The sequence below is a fragment of the Bactrocera tryoni genome, chromosome 3 (assembly GCF_016617805.1).
Source record: "Bactrocera tryoni isolate S06 chromosome 3, CSIRO_BtryS06_freeze2, whole genome shotgun sequence".
Taxonomy (NCBI): domain Eukaryota; kingdom Metazoa; phylum Arthropoda; class Insecta; order Diptera; family Tephritidae; genus Bactrocera; species Bactrocera tryoni.
Genome location: NC_052501.1, coordinates 42,695,141 through 42,711,082, shown reverse-complemented (window position 1 = coordinate 42,711,082; position 15,942 = coordinate 42,695,141). Strand labels below are relative to the sequence as shown.

General features: G+C 36.5%; 2 protein-coding genes across 5 annotated transcripts in view; one reads left to right on the top strand and one right to left on the bottom strand.

Annotated features, from left to right (window-relative positions):
- LOC120770239 (DENN domain-containing protein 1A) overlaps window positions 1-5,641 on the top strand; it is a 42,210-nt gene extending 36,569 nt beyond the window's left edge. For 3 of the 4 annotated variants that reach the window (XM_040097535.1, XM_040097534.1, XM_040097533.1), the window contains one exon: window positions 1,959-5,641. In XM_040097535.1, the coding sequence (XP_039953469.1) occupies window positions 1,959-2,609 (651 nt within the window). In that variant the 3' untranslated portion in view covers window positions 2,610-5,641. The remainder of the gene's footprint in view (window positions 1-1,958) is intronic. The other variant, XM_040097536.1, reaches the window with a different exon arrangement.
- A 2,099-nt stretch (window positions 5,642-7,740) lies between these two features.
- On the bottom strand, window positions 7,741-15,625 carry LOC120772622 (glutathione S-transferase 1-like). The gene is made up of 6 exons (XM_040101337.1): window positions 15,531-15,625; window positions 15,409-15,457; window positions 15,281-15,342; window positions 10,287-10,428; window positions 8,128-8,324; window positions 7,741-8,050 (listed from the first exon to the last, which is right to left on the bottom strand). Exons 1-6 carry the CDS (start codon window positions 15,623-15,625, stop codon window positions 7,894-7,896), a joined length of 702 nt encoding a protein of 233 aa, XP_039957271.1. The 3' UTR covers window positions 7,741-7,893.
- Window positions 15,626-15,942: the final 317 nt, after the last annotated feature.

Sequence of the window (15,942 nt, the reverse complement as noted above, 5' to 3'; positions counted from 1 at the left end):
CTCTTTAACATTTGGCTGACGATTTGCAAGCACCATATCCTTCACTTGTTTAATATTTTCATCAGTTGAAGAGGTTGAAGGTCGCCCAGAACGAGGCATGTCTTCAACGATCTATCGACCGTCTTTATGACTTTCTACCACTTGTAGGTTTGTGTTTTTGATAAAGCAGAATCACCGTAAGCCTTTTCCAACATTCGCACACGAAATTTGGTTAGAAATGCAAAATTTGAGACAAATTCATTGTTCGATATTTATGTATATCCATCGTAAAAATCGCAACGCCCTACTGAGGTTTACCGACTTAAGCAGCTGCTGTAAACAAACTTTCTTTTCCTAGGCAATCGCACACCAAACAGTGATTTTCTAAGTATGAAAATCTGGATCGGTGCCCATCTCGTTTTGGGCTCATTGACCGCTTGATGCGAAACCGATCATGATCCTGATTTTCATACTCAAAAAGTCCCTGTTTGGTGTGTTCTATGCGAAACTGATTACCACCGGAACGGATTCTGATTTTCATCCGGCCAAGGACTGTCAACTCGGCAGGATTGTACCGCTACAACAACAACAACAACAAACCGATTATCAACTCTGGTAGAGTTTTATGACGACCGAATGTTGGACTAATCAGCGTGACGAGCTGAGTCGATTTAACCGTGGCCGTCTGTCTGCATATTCGCGATCTAGTCCCTCAGTTTTTGACATCTTGATCTGAAATTTTGCACAATTTCTCCCTGAGAAGCTGCTCGTTGGTCGCAACCGCCAATATGGGACCACTTAAGCATATAGCTGCCCTACAAACTTTCCAATCAAACCGATGCAGTGCTTGCATAGAAGACTCTTTTATTTGACAAGATATCTTCACGAAATTCGACATGCATTGCTATCTAAGGCATCACTACAAACTCCGAACTTATTGTTCAGATCGGACCACTATAGAATCTGATATCACAAAAAAAAAAAATATTATAGGTCGGTTTAAGGTTTTTTTTTTGCATTATTATTATTTTTTGGTTTATATTAATGTACAATATCTTAAGATTATTCTGTGAAAATTTGAAAGCAATTAAAGCAAAATTGACGGAGATATACACTTGTAAGTCTCCGCCCTCCGATTTGATTGTGAGCGGCTGTGAAACTTTAAACGTGTTTTTCTCACACTTCACTTTTTCGAAGCCGATGAACTCTGTACCTCAAAATCTACTGAACCGATCGTTTTGAAATTTAGCACAGTCTTTCTTTACATAAATTGTGAGGTAACTTTTAACTTATTTTTGAACAACAAAACTTCTGATTTTTTTGGTGAAAAATCAGTATTTTGAGTTCCGAACGTTGTAAAAAATTTAAAAATCATTAAAAAAAAACTCGACAGCGTTACCAAAGGAAACTTATCAACTAATCAAATCAATTTGGTTTTTTAATTTCAAATGATCCAGTCATGAGTTATGCGTTTCACCGTGAATCAATTTTTTTTTGGAAGGTCTGCGAAGATTCTGTCACCGGCTCATTTTTTAATATTTTTCTATGAAACTTTCACAGAATATTTGCTAAATATCATATAATTATGCTATAATTATACAAATAAATAATTATTGATTGTATCTTTAAAAAAAATTATTGGAAAAATACGTTTTTTCGCTCGAATTAACCTTACTACCCCCTTAAATGAATTTTTTTTTTTAATTTAACTACCGTTTGATAATTTTTTAACAAACAAACGCAGTTCAAAACAAACAATAACAGTTATTGTCTATCGCTTATCATTAACACTGTTCCTTGTCTGAAAAAAAAAAACAAAAAAACATTTAAAATTTGCTTGCTAATCGAACTCTTTCTTACCTTAATTACGCTTTTTTGCCTGTGTATAAAAACTGTTAAATGACGCTATTTACTCTCTTCCACTTGAAATACCAAGTGTACAGCTCAAATATAATTAACATTTTTCTATCACCCCGCAGTCGCTGCGCTCACTTCAGCCACAACATTTGCCAGTGCCCGAATATTCACTCAAATCAGCTGCGGCCTCGTCAACGTCTTCGCAAGAGGACACCATGAACGATCTGATATCACTAGACGACAGCAACAACACCAGCTTCGATTTGGAAGATTTCGATCCACTAAATCAGAATGCACGCCCGCTGCCGCTGCGCAATGGCAATGTAACGGTGAATAATGCAAAAACGAATGGCTTAAAGTCCACCACATTGCCTGCCAATACTAACAACAAAACCAACATCTTGGGCAACACATCTGTTAGCACCGTAAGCAATCCGCTATATTCGTATCACACGCCGCAGCATCTACGATCGCCACATATGCGCGCACAACCACAAACACGTGCGCTGACCTCGGCTCAATTGAAGGCGCCCACAATGAAGCCACCACCTTTGCCCACCAGCAAACCGCCACCAATGCCAGCACCAGACGAGGACTTCGAGCTGTTGCGCAAGTATGGCCTGGATCAGTTCACGTTGACAACCGCGCCACACACACTAACAACAACAGCAACAACTATGGCAAATGTAAAGAGCAGCAGCAGCAGTAGTGGAGGCGCCAACACGGCTGCCCTCGCCGGCGGTGGCATGCACAATTGGACCACATTCGATTGAGCGGGGGCGGCGGCTGCTGTCGTGTGGCGACGAAGTTACGAGCTCTTTATTCGTGGTGTATGTTAGCAGTTAAAGTATGTTTCTACTATATTTAATAATTACGGTAAATTTAAATGTAAAAAAAATCAAAAACAACAACAAAACTATGCATTCGTGTACATACCAGTTTATTGCTTTATAAGATATTGATGTGGGATCACATTAGTGTAATTATGTATATATATATATACTTACATATATGTATTTAAATAGTGTATGTATGTCTGCAGTTTTGTCGAAAATGGAAATGCCAAGCGCATAATTAGAATATTTTGTAATATTAGTGATGTGCATATACATATGTACATAAATTTACATATACATAAAACGATATATATTTTGTAATAACTGTAAATGTGCGTCTGCATAAGGCATTTGTATGTATATATTTAGATATAAAAGCGCTGTGATGATTGGCAAAACACAATAGCAACAACAACAAAATACGAAAATAATATACATTTGTATGAGCAAATGGCGCAGAATAAAACATTTTTAAGACTAATATTTATTAAAAAAAAAGCTAATAAATATGCTTATTTAGGTTGTAATAACGTCGAATTGTGCAGCAGCAGCCAACTCATATGTCAGAGTCTTCGAAAATGGAACGATATGTAATTCTATCTGAACCAGCATTAAGTCAAGCCGATTTTTATGTTGTTACAACAACAATAAAAATACCAATTCTATTACATTAGGTTTCCTTCGCCTGTAAACTTATGAAAAGTTATGTTAGGTTATTTTGCATTTTAGGTGACGATATATACTCATATAAGCAGTTATTACAAGTTCGTCCATATTAAAAAAAATACATGCTCAAAATATCGAATAAATAAAAATATGTCAAATCTTGTTAAAAATCTGTATAATATTCGGTATCTTAACTTTCAATTGATCTAAAATGAATGATTGGCTGGCTACTAAACAATTTAAAATCCATACTTCCTTTGATATATGTATTTACATATATATTCCAAATAAGTTTTATAAATTATTAATATTAGTTTTCCTTTCAAAGCATTCTTATTTTTATAACGCTCATAAATTTACGTTTATTTCTTAACTTCCAACTTCAATTATTATTTTTTCGATTTTTATTTGAAGTTATTGTTCGCCCTAGCATCTTGTTGATGATCAACTATCGTTTACGTATGCATATCACCCCTTAATTAACTGAGAGACTTCTGTTAAAGCTTCTTTGATTTCTGTAAGAGCGAATTGACAAATTTTTCAATGTGAGATTTAAAGAATCGGCTTATAAAGTTATCAACTTCAGCAGTTCTATCTAGCGAATTTTAATAGCATTCAATTCATTCATTCAGCTTTTAGTAAATTTTGACCTTAACTCCATATTCACATACCACTTTTGCTTCGCTGGCTTCAGAAATTCGCCAGAAAAGTTAATTTATCACCCTTTAATTAACTGGGAGACTTCTGGTAAAGCTTCTATGATTATGATATTTTAGCAATCGGCTTATAAAGTTATCAATTCCATCAGTGCCATCAAACGAATTTTAATAGCTTGCAATGTCTTATGGCTTTTAGTATGACTTTTGTAGGGATGTAAAAAAAAAATTAAAGACTTAGCTTATTCGCACAGAACTTTTGCTTCAATTTGATTTGACAGAAAAGTTTAATGTATGCTTTTGTATGAGTATTATTATGAGAAACACAGCAAAGCGAATCAAAATATTGCGCAACTCTCATCCTTTACGCATTGCCAAGCAATACTCGCCATTTTTATTAACGAGTAGCATGGAAAGCAAAGCATTCATTTTGACATACCCTTTGCCTTTTTCGCTTTGTTGTTAAAGTATAAATTGTCAAGCACAGCGAGTAAAGTTTAATGTGAATCGGTCAAAAGATTTTTTCTCAAAGTTATATATCAAATATATTTTGAATTCCACTTCAAGGCTGCTAAAAAAAATCGAATCTTTTATAAATCAAATAAAAAAGTACTTTCGTCCAGTATCTGACCAACAAATGTAATTTTTTTTTATAAAATTGAGAACCTCAATTCATTTCTTTTCCGACAAAATTAATCAAATCGAAATTAGAAAAATTAAAAGAAAAATTAAATATAATTTTATGATTTAATATATGTACAAATATTTACAAAGACTAAAAAATTTGCATCCAAAAAAATTCAAAATTACATTTTTCTTCAACATTAACCCGTATATTAGAAATAATACATATAAAGCAAAATCGAAATAAATCACACAACTGACTTGCTAACTAAAATATAACATACACATGAAAATATATAAATTATCCAAAATATTGAAAAGAAGAACAGCATGATTTGCAGTTTCACATTAATCACAAAAAGTCTCCAGAACAATTTGAAACTTATAATCAATATATGTAGTCTGTATTTAATTGTAAATATATTATGTATGCATTTACTAAACGACGAGCGAAGCCCAAGCTGTAATTTGTTGTAATTTTTGCATTTTGTCTTAAATTTGAAAAACAAAACATAAAACGTGAACGAAATACTTGAAAAGACTATAAACAAAAGACACATTGAAAAACTATTTCAAGAAAATAAAAACAAAAGAATTAGAAAATTGTAGTATTTTTAAAAGCGAAATACATAAATACAAATATTATATATACCTGATATTGAAGCCTATAAATGCAATGTTTGTGCTACATAAAAAGTGCAAAAAACACCCTTTGTGCATTGGAGAGGATTTGGATATTTGGGCGTGTATGTGAAGAGTTTTAGCAGCGCAACAACTACATACATACAATATATGTAAGTACTGCAGAAATATTATATAAAACTAGCTACTCATAAGCTTTTAATGGCGCATAAAGATTCCGTGTACTCAATGAATTTTAATACTAAGCAGCGTTTGAATTTAATTTAAAACATTAATCACTAATAAGTTGCATAATTTAAATACATATATGCGTTTTTAAGCTTATAAATGCTGTTCGTAATTATTGTAAATATATTTAATGTAAATAATGTTAACTAAAATATTTTCATTTAAGATAAATCAATAAAACAACAGATAATTAGGTATTTTATGCGTTTTGTGAATTATATGGGAGCAGTGTTTGAATTAAATTAAAAATTTGAAACTTTCACTTGAAATATTTTATATAGAACTCGTTTTGTGTTTTGCAGTGTGAACCAAATAAAGCAGTCTCCATGAAAGAACTTGTCACAAATTTGTTGGTTAAATTTTTGAGGCGCTAATTGGATATTCCAAGTGAAGCCACTCACTCACTTTAGCTCGCCTTCAAACGGATGTTTTCTGATATGATAGGATGGATGAAAACACTTCAGCTCTGAAAATATTCGACGCAATACCCGCCAGGGGAAGCAGAGGAAGAGGAAGATCTCCACTCCGTTGGAAAGATCAGGTGGAGAAGGACCTGGCTTCGCTTTGAATTTCCAATTCACCCCAAACAGTGAAAAGAAGAAACGACTGGCGCGCTGTTGTTAACTCGGCTATAATCGCGTAAGCGGTGTCTACGCCAGTAAAGAAGAAGAAGAAGTTTTTAAGGCCATATGCTATAGAGATCCGATCTTTAAAATTTCTTCAGTTATCTTAGCGTTGCTTTGGAAAATAATACTTGTCAAATTTCGTGAAGATATTTCAACAAATAAAAAAGTTTTCCATACAAGAACTTGATTTTGATAGTTCACTTTGTATGGCAGCTTTTTGCTATAATGATCAGATATAGCCGACAAATGAACAGCTTCTTTGGTAGAAAAGGAAGTGTGCAATTTTTTAGATCCATATCTCAAAAACTGAGGGACTAGTCGCGAATACGACTATGAGCAAAAAATAGTAAGACTTTGTTCATAATTTTAAAATTTTGAATTTGTTCTTCAAAATCTATGCCGCCACCCTCAAAGCAATACCCCCAGGGCTTAAATACACTTGTGTAGTTTTTTCCAGTCCTCGAAACAGTTGTTAAAGTCAATTTACGGAATAGTTGTCTTAAATTGACTCGAAACAGATTCCCCGATGCGGTTCTTTGAGTTTGCTGAACAGCCAGAAGTCACACGGAGTTGAATCCGGCGAATACGGTGATTGTGGCACGATATTGGTTGAAAGTTGGCGAACTTCACGAAGAATCAATGAGGTAAGTGACGGTGCATTATGGTGGTGCAAAACCAATAGTTGTCGCCCCATAATTCCGGCCTCCTTTTACGAATAGCTTCGCGCAAACGACGTATAACACTCAAATAGTATTCCTTGTTGATAGATTGGCCGGTCGGAAGGAGTTCGGAGTGCACCACACCTCTATAATCGAAGAAAATTCAACATAACCTTGATTTTTGACCTGCTCTGACGTGGTTTCTTCGGCTTCGTCTCACCTTTGCCACGATTTTTAGTAGTCTGTTTCCGGGTCTTAAGCATAGACCCAAGACTCATCGCCAGTAATAATACGTTTCATGATATCCCGGTAATCGGAAAGCATTGTTTCGCACACGTTAACGCGACCCTGTTTTTAGAAAAAAAATGTGATTTTGGAACCAATCGTGTTCTCACTTTTCTTAAGCACGAATGATTTTACAAAATGTTTTTCACTGATCTTTCCGATATTCCAACGGTGCTAGTAAGATCTCTTACTGTTAGACGTCGATTCTCAAGCACCAAAACCTTTATTAGATTGACGTGTTGATCATCAGTTGATGTTGGTGGCCGTCCTGGACGTAGTTCGTCGTCAATGCGTTCTCGATCCTTTTTGAATAATTTGTACCAATCAAAAACACTTGCCGACAAACAATTACCACCGAAGGCCTTTTCCCAACTTTGGCTCAAAATAATGAAAACGGTGCCAAATTTGCTTTGAATTACTTCGCTATTTATTTACATTATCTGTATGCCAGTGACATTTTTCTGTACACAGAACTCAAGAAATGGTCGCTTTAAAGAAATACCCGAGACTGTAGCCTACTTTCATTCAAAACGTCAATCATACTATAAGAATGTAAGTGAAGTGTTCGAGGATCACTAATTGCTGCTTCGCCCCGATGACAACTAGGTCGAATAATAAATTTGAATTTCGCTAAAAAATTAATTATTTTTGCAAGACTGCCCTTGCACAATAAATTTTTGCATTACTTTATATATGTATTTAACTACAAAAATAAATATTTATTAATATATATTTAGAAGAAGAGTTGAACAATAAATTCGAGTGGGGCATAATATTAATTTATAAGTGAACACTTATACATAACGTATGCATATATGTATGTATGTACAAATGTCTAGTCATATTCAGTATTGCTCTCCGTTTTGACTTTGTTCTCTCGCATGCAATTCCTTATGCGGTCGCACAGCACCTTCGCACCTTTAAGATTCACCTCTTCATATGAGGGCAACAAAACTTTCATGCGCTCCATCCAAGCTTGAAGTCGCGGGAATCTATGCGAACGAGTGTAATTGAAGTGATAAAAAATAAGCAAAAGTGTGTGTTATACTGTGTGACGAGTATCTCTTACCGATTCTTCTCGACTGGTATGAGCATATCGAGCGAAACTAGCGTCGTATTGATGGAGACATCGGCAATGGTGAGTGTTTCGCTGTTAGCAAAGAAATTACTTTTACCAAGGAAGGCCTCCAGAAAAGTATAAGCATTGTCGCAGAGATCTAGAGTTATCTTGTTAAATTCGCCTTCGCCTCCGTAGATATTGCGACGCTTTAAGTGAAGTAATTTAAAAATAAAATTATTATTAAAATACATATAAATATTATATACATATTGTCTTCATTTATCTAGCTTGATTCAGAGATTCCCAAACATTTTAAGCACAAGTGATAATGATAAATATTTTGAGACACATATTTAAGTGTTTATAATCGAAATCTGAAAAGTAAGCGGAAGTATCACAACTAGCAACCAACAATAAGATAAGATATCTCTCTTATTATTTAAAGCATGGCAGAGTTGCTAGAAATCAGTATTCTTTATGGCAACCGAGAGACGGATTCTCCATTTACTGGTACCCGTTTACTACAGAGCAAGATCTTCTATATTTTAAAACTCATTTGTACAGATTTTTTATTGTTTTTGATAAAAATTGATGATTTGTGTACATTTATGTCCACTGTCAACAAACTGATTCTTTTTCTTCTTTACTGGCGTAGACACCGCTTACACGATTATAGCCGAGTTAACAACAGCACGCCAGTCGTTTCTTCTTTTCGCTGCGTGGCGCCAATTGGATATTCCAAGCGAAGACAGGTCCTTCTCCACTTGGTCCTTCCAACGGAGTGGAGGTCTTCCTCTTCCTCTGCTTCCCCCGGCGGGTACTGCGTCAAATACTTTCAGAGCTGGAGTGTTTTCGTCCATCCGGACAACATGACCTAGCCAGCGTAGCCGCTGTTTTTTAATTCGCTGAACTATGTCAATGACGTCGTATATCTCGTACAGGTCATCGTTCGATCGATACGATATTCGCCGTGGCCAATGCGCAAAGGACCACAAACTTTTCGCAGAACCTTTTTCGAAAACTCGCAACGTCGACACATTAGTCGTTGTCATTGTCCAAGCCTCTGCACCATATAGCAGAGGACTTTACTTTTCAATTATCTACTCAGTTGGAAGTAGCAACTGTTGGCAAGAGTTATCCTGCGTTGGATTTCCAGGCTGACATTGTTGGGTGGTGTTTGTGCTGGTTCCCAAATATGCAAACTATCTACAACTTTAAAGTTATGACTGTCAACAGTGACGTGAGAGCCAAGTCGCGAATGCGACGACTGTTTGTTTGATGGCAGGAGATATTTCGTCTTGCCCTCGTTCACTTCCAGACCCATTTGATTTGCTTCCTTGTCCCGTCTGGAGAATGCAGAACTAACGGCGCGGGTGTTGAGGCCAATGATATCAATATCATCGGCAAACGTCAGCAGCTGTACACTCTTATAAAATGTTGTACCTGCTCGATTAAGTTCTGCACCTCGAATTATTTTCTCCAGCAGCAGATTGAAGAAGTCTTATCTCATTTGGTATCGAACGGCCACTCATAATTTCCGTCCTGCTATAAGGTGCAGATGCATGGACGATGACAACATTTGATGAGTCGGCATTACGAGTTTTCGAGAGAAAGGTTCTGCAAAAGATTTATAGTCCTTTGCGCATAGGCAACGGCGAATACCGCATTCAATGGACCGATGTATACGACGACATTGAAATAGTTCAACGAATTAAGAGACAGGTGCTACGCTGGCTAGGTCATGTCGTCCGGATGAAAACACTTCAGCTCTAGAGTATTCGACGCAGTAACAACCAGATGGAGAAAGACCTGGCTACACTGAAAAGGCTGTAACCACGTAAGCGGTATCCCCGCCAATAAAGAAGTAGTAAATCAAGTAAATCAATTGGATCGTAAGTGTATATATATTTCAAAGTTTTCTACTATCTAGCCTGAAAATTGTCTGATTTAGCTAGTTTGTCATACCTAACTACAGAAAGAAGAAAATCAGAGTTCCCATTTTCGAATGGAATCTGAAATTCTAGATTAATATGTTCACTTGAGAACGTATATTAAGGCAGACAACAGGTTATATACTGTAAATTAAGAAATAGAATTTACCAAGTGTCCGAAAAAAGTTTGCAATACTGTTAATTACCCAGTATATGACATTTTATTAATATACTTACCACCATATCTTTGATTACTTGAAAAAGTACGCCATTTTCAAAATGAAGCATATGATCGACGCGTGCACGCTTCTTTAAATCCTTGGGATACATTTCATCGTTTTTGCCATATTTAGATATCATGTAAGCCATAATCGCATGGCTATGTAGTTATATATACAGAGAGGTGTGTAAAGAAAATAAATAAAAAAAATATTAGTCATTACGATTTAGTAAAAGTTTATTTAAATAAACTTGGAAAGGTGAGTTTTGTGCATATTAATATAATATAAAAAAGTTTGGGAAACCCAAGTTTTACTGAACAAATGTGAACAAAGTAGGTAAGCTACTAAATGCCGTCAGATAATGTAAATTATAGTTTAATATTTCAATTATTGTGCGGAAGTCAGAGGCAGTCACAAATAATTTCGAAAATAACTTCGAAAAGTCATAGCAGCGCAAACAAGAAAAAACTATTATGAAGGAATGATCTTTTATAAAACTTAAGAACGATATTATCTCAAAAGCTGAGGGACTAGTTCGCATATATACAGACGTACATACATAGGAAAATCGATTCTGTTCGTCTCCAACGCTTCCTTTTGGGATTTACAAGCTTCTTGGAAAACTTAATCAGTGAAATCCAAGACAGATTTGATTAGTTGTCTTGCTTTGTAATTTTGATTTGCAATGGTTTCACAAAATCAGTTTGAATGTTCATCTTTTCGAACATGCGCAAAACCAATATTCAAATCAGCTGTTTACTTATTTGACAAAACTTGGAAATGAATAAATTTGAAAGCAATTCTATTAAAGTTTACAGTAAGCTCCGCTATTTTGATTTTTTTATTAGAAGAAGAAGGCAGCGAGGAAATTAAAAGGAAGATATGAGGGATCACAATAATTCACTTGATGCACCAGAGGAATCGTATCTGAAATCGAGCTTGCATTAACTTGTATACTTGTATGTATTTACATGTCAACTTTATTGATTTGTATTACATTATCGAATGAATTAAGACGTTGGTATTAACATATGGTGCTAAATAATGTTTATTACGTTTTGTAAATTCTCCTAAAATCAGGATTTTTTCCAATAACTCAACAATTACGGAATTTTAAGTTATATTTTTATGATTTCCACTTTAGAAATAAAGCCAAGTTAATTCTTCTTCTTCTTAATTGGCGTTGACACCGCTTACGCGATTATAGCCGAAGTAACAACAGCGCGCCAGTCGTAGACAGGTCCTTCTCCATCTGGTCCTTCCAAGGGAGTGGAGGTATTCCTCTGCCTCTGCTTCCCCCTTCGGGTACTGCGTCGAATACTTTCAGAGTGTTCTCGTCCATTCGGACAACATGACCTAGCCAGCGTAGTCGCTGTCTTTTAATTCGCTGAACTATGTCAATGTCGTCGTAATCTCGTACAGCTCATCGTTCCATCGAATACGATATTCGGCCGTGGCCAATGCGCAAAGGACCATAAATCTTTCGCAGAACCTTTCTCACGAAAACTCGAAACGTCGCCTCATCAGTTGTTGTCATTGTCCAAGCCTCTGCACCATATAGCAGGACTGGAATTATGAGCGACTTATAGAGTTTGGCTTTTGTTCGTCGAGAGAGGACTTTACTTTTCAATTGCCTACTCAGTCCGAAGTAGCACCTGTTGGCAAGAGGTATCCTGCGTAGGATTTCCAGGCTGACATTGTTGGTGGTGTTTATGCTGGTTCCCAAATATACGAAACTATCTACAACTTCAAAGTTATGACTGTCAACAAAGACGTGAGAGCCAAGTCGCTAATGCGACGACTGTTTGTTTGAAGACAGGAAATATTTCGTCTTGCCCTCGTTCACTGCCACACCCATTTGCTTTGCTTCCTTGTCCAGTCTGGAGAAAGCAGAACTAATTGCGCGGGTGTTGAGGCTGATGATATCAATATCATCGGCATACGCCAGCATCTGTACACTCTTATAAAAGATTGTACCTGCTCAATTAAGTTCTGCACCTCGAATTATTTTCTCCAGCAGCAGACTGAAGAAGTCTCACGATAGGGAGTCGCCTTGTCTGAAACCTCATTTGGTATCGAACGGCTCAGAGAGGTTCTTCCCGATCCTGACGGAGCTTTTCGTGTTGCTCAACGTCAGTTTACACAGCCGTATTAATTTTGCGGTGATACCAAATTCAGACTTCGCGGCATAGAGGCAGCTCCTTTTCGTGCTGTCGAAAGCAGCTTTGAAATCGACAAAGAGGTGGTGTGTGTCGATTCTCTTTTCACGGGTCTTTTCCAAGATTTGGTGCATGGTGAATATCTGGTCGGTTGTTGATTTTCCAGCTCTAAAGCCACACTGATAAGGTCCAATCAGTTTGTTGACGGTGGGCTTTAATCTTTCACACAATACGCTCGATAGAACCTTATACCCGATATTGAGGAGGCTTATCCCACGGTAGTTGGCGCAGATTGTGGGGTCTCCCTTTTTGTGGATTGGGCAGAGCACACTTAAATTCCAATCGTTGGGCATGCTTTCGTCCGACCATATTTTACAAAGAAGCTGATGCATGCTCCTTATCAGTTCTTCGCCGCCGTGTTTGAATAGATGGATTACCGGCCCCCACCGTTTTGTTGTTCTTCAGGCGGGTAATTGTTATTCGAACTTCTTCATGGTCGGGCAATAGAATGTCTGCTCCATCGTCATCGATCGGGGAAACGGGTTCGCAGGCTTGAGAAGTGTTCCCTCCATAATTTAAGTATGCTCTGGGCATCGGCCACTAGATCACCTTTGGGGGTTCTACAAGAGTATGCTCCGGTCTTGAAACCTTCTGTAAGCCGCCGCATTTTTTCGTAGAATTTTCGAGCATTACCCCTGTCGGCCAGCTTATCAAGCTCTTCGTACTCACGCATTTCGGTCTCTTTCTTTTTCTGTCTGGAAATTCGTCTCGCTTCCCTCTTCAACTCTCGGTATCTATCCCATCCCGCACGTGTTGTGGTCGATCGTAAAGTTGCGAGGTAGGCAGCCTGTTTTCTCTCCGCTGCGCTCTCAGCCTCAACCGATTTGGGGATGTTTCGTCGTGGAGGCTTCATAACAATAAAATTAATTACTTTCTTAACTCACATTTGAAGTATGTCAGTGACTATCTTCTTGATTTGTTTCTGATTCTGTGACACACAAAACTGATACAATTTCTGTTTCGAATATCAAACTAAAAATATCTCAATATCGATTTCAATTCTAATTTCGACAACTATCAGTTTCAACAAGACCCCTGAATATACTTTGTTCTGGGTATAAATAATAAAAACAGCAACACACCATTATCAACTTTTGAACGGAAAAAATATGATCATGTCATTTAGTTTCGAGAATGATTCAATATGAAAGTTCTTTGTTTGAAATGTATGATGACGTCTTTAATTTTTCGCTTATAAGAAATTTGAAGTTAATATGCATATGTATAGTATAGGGGTTGTGGACCCTAAATGTATGCTACTATTTTCAATAAATTGGAAGTATTTTAAGAACTTTCTGTTTACAAATCTCTAAAGCCTTTAACAAATTCGTCAGACAAGTAAAAATTGTCAAAACTCGCATTTAACGGGTGATCCAAGTAGATGTACTTTTTTCAATAGTTTTTTTTTGACAGATCGTGCGTGAGTCGTGTCAAGCTGTCATGATATTTTTGTTCAGTATTGTTTGGCATTTCATCATGGAAAAACGTACGCCTGAACAACGTTATGTACATATGTATGTATATGCTGATGTGGGCAAAAAATAGTAAGACTTCTTTATTTTTCGCACGAAAACCCATTCGTCGAAATAATATTTTCTTCCTAGGTTGGTTTGGCTCTCAGTGACATATGTGCCAAATGTCACATCAAAATAATCATAAGTGTTTAGTATATGGTTGTCTTTCTGAAGTGCATGAAGTGCTTTAAGCAATTTTTTTGGTGAGTGAAATTATTCAACAAAAAAGTTCCATTAAATTTGATGTGCGGGATCAAATTTCTGGTGTAGAAACGTTTAGAATGTTGGAAAAGGCCTACGGTGATAATCCGACATCAACATCAACTGATGATCCGTCAATAAAGTAAAGGAATTGGTGGTTGAGAGTCGACTATTAACAGTCAGAGATCTGGCATTGTTAGAATATCGGTGAACACCATTTCGAAACATCATTAGGGCCTAAGAAAAGTGAAAGCAAGATTGGTTCCAAAATCACTTGATTTTTTCGAAAAACGGCGTCACGTTAACGTCTGTGAAACAATGCTTTCAGAATACCAGGATGTCATAGAACATAGAGCCGAAACCGAAAAAACACGTCAAAGTAGGTCAAAAATCATGGTTATGTTGACAGTTTTCTTCGATTATCGAATTGTGGTGCACCCCGAATTTCTTCCAGCCAGTCCAACTGTCAACAAGGAATACTATTTGTGCCACAATAACCGTATTCGCCTGATTTAGCTTTGTGTGATTCTGGCTATTCAGCAAACGATATCGTTTTGAACGTGAATCGCTACTCGCACGGATATTCCGCAATTTGACTTTATCAACTGTTTCGAGGATTGGGAAAAACGTAGGCACAAGTTTATTGGGGCCAAGGGGCATTACTTTGATGAAACAACCAGATTTTGAAAAATAAATGAATAATTTTAAAATTATGAACAAAGTCTTACTATTTTTTGCTCATAGTAGTAAGTATGTATGCATGTATGTACATTAACTTTTCGACCAGGCATTGACATATAAAAATTATAAAAAAAGTAAATTGTTTTGAAAAAGTTTAGAAATTTTCGCTTTGTTATTTCGTTTTTGTGCTTTTAGTGTAGTACCGATATTAACAAACAATTGGCAAAAAATAAACCGCAATCTATCCAGCCGTGCGCATGGCAGCGAATAATATTTCGCTTTATATATGCGCCTATGTCACGTATGTACATTATAAACAACATACAAATGTGTGCTTATGTAAGAGAATACGCATATATGTATGTTTTTAAAATTTTCCAAAGTTCCTTCATTACCTATCTATGAAGACCTCATTGTCCTCTTCCACGAACACAGGTATTTGATGCTGCGGATTTAGCTAAAAAAATTGCATAAAAGGAATTAATACACAAAAAAATTACAGTAAACCATGGCAACCACTTACCGCCAGATATTCCGGTGTTAGATGCTGTTTCGCCGCCATATTCACTAACCTGTCAATAACAAATTGTTAAATACCCATTACACACACGGCACTAGGAAACATTAATTTAATGTAAAACTCACATCAATTCCAAATCGAGTCCAATTAACTCGGCGGTTAGCATACAAGCCCGGGCCGGCGGGCTAAATAGTGAATAATACAATTTTGGCTTGGACATTACGCACTTGTTTTGGTTTGCTTTGCTTTCGAACACTTTCTAGAATTCAATGAAATCGAAATGTTTGTCCTTATTTATACCACTTCCACTCGCGGACTAACAGGAATAGCTGACCAAGTAGTAAACAGCTGATAGCGCTCTTAATTTTGTTGTTGTGGTTACAAAAATAAATCGAGAACAAGATGCAGCAAAATAACAACACGCACATACGAAATCAAATGTACACCTACATAAATATAATGTTCTAATTATGTATGTTTTCCTGTATGTGTGCAAACTGTGTGATTTAATTTGTAAAACAGTTGGTTAGCCACTGT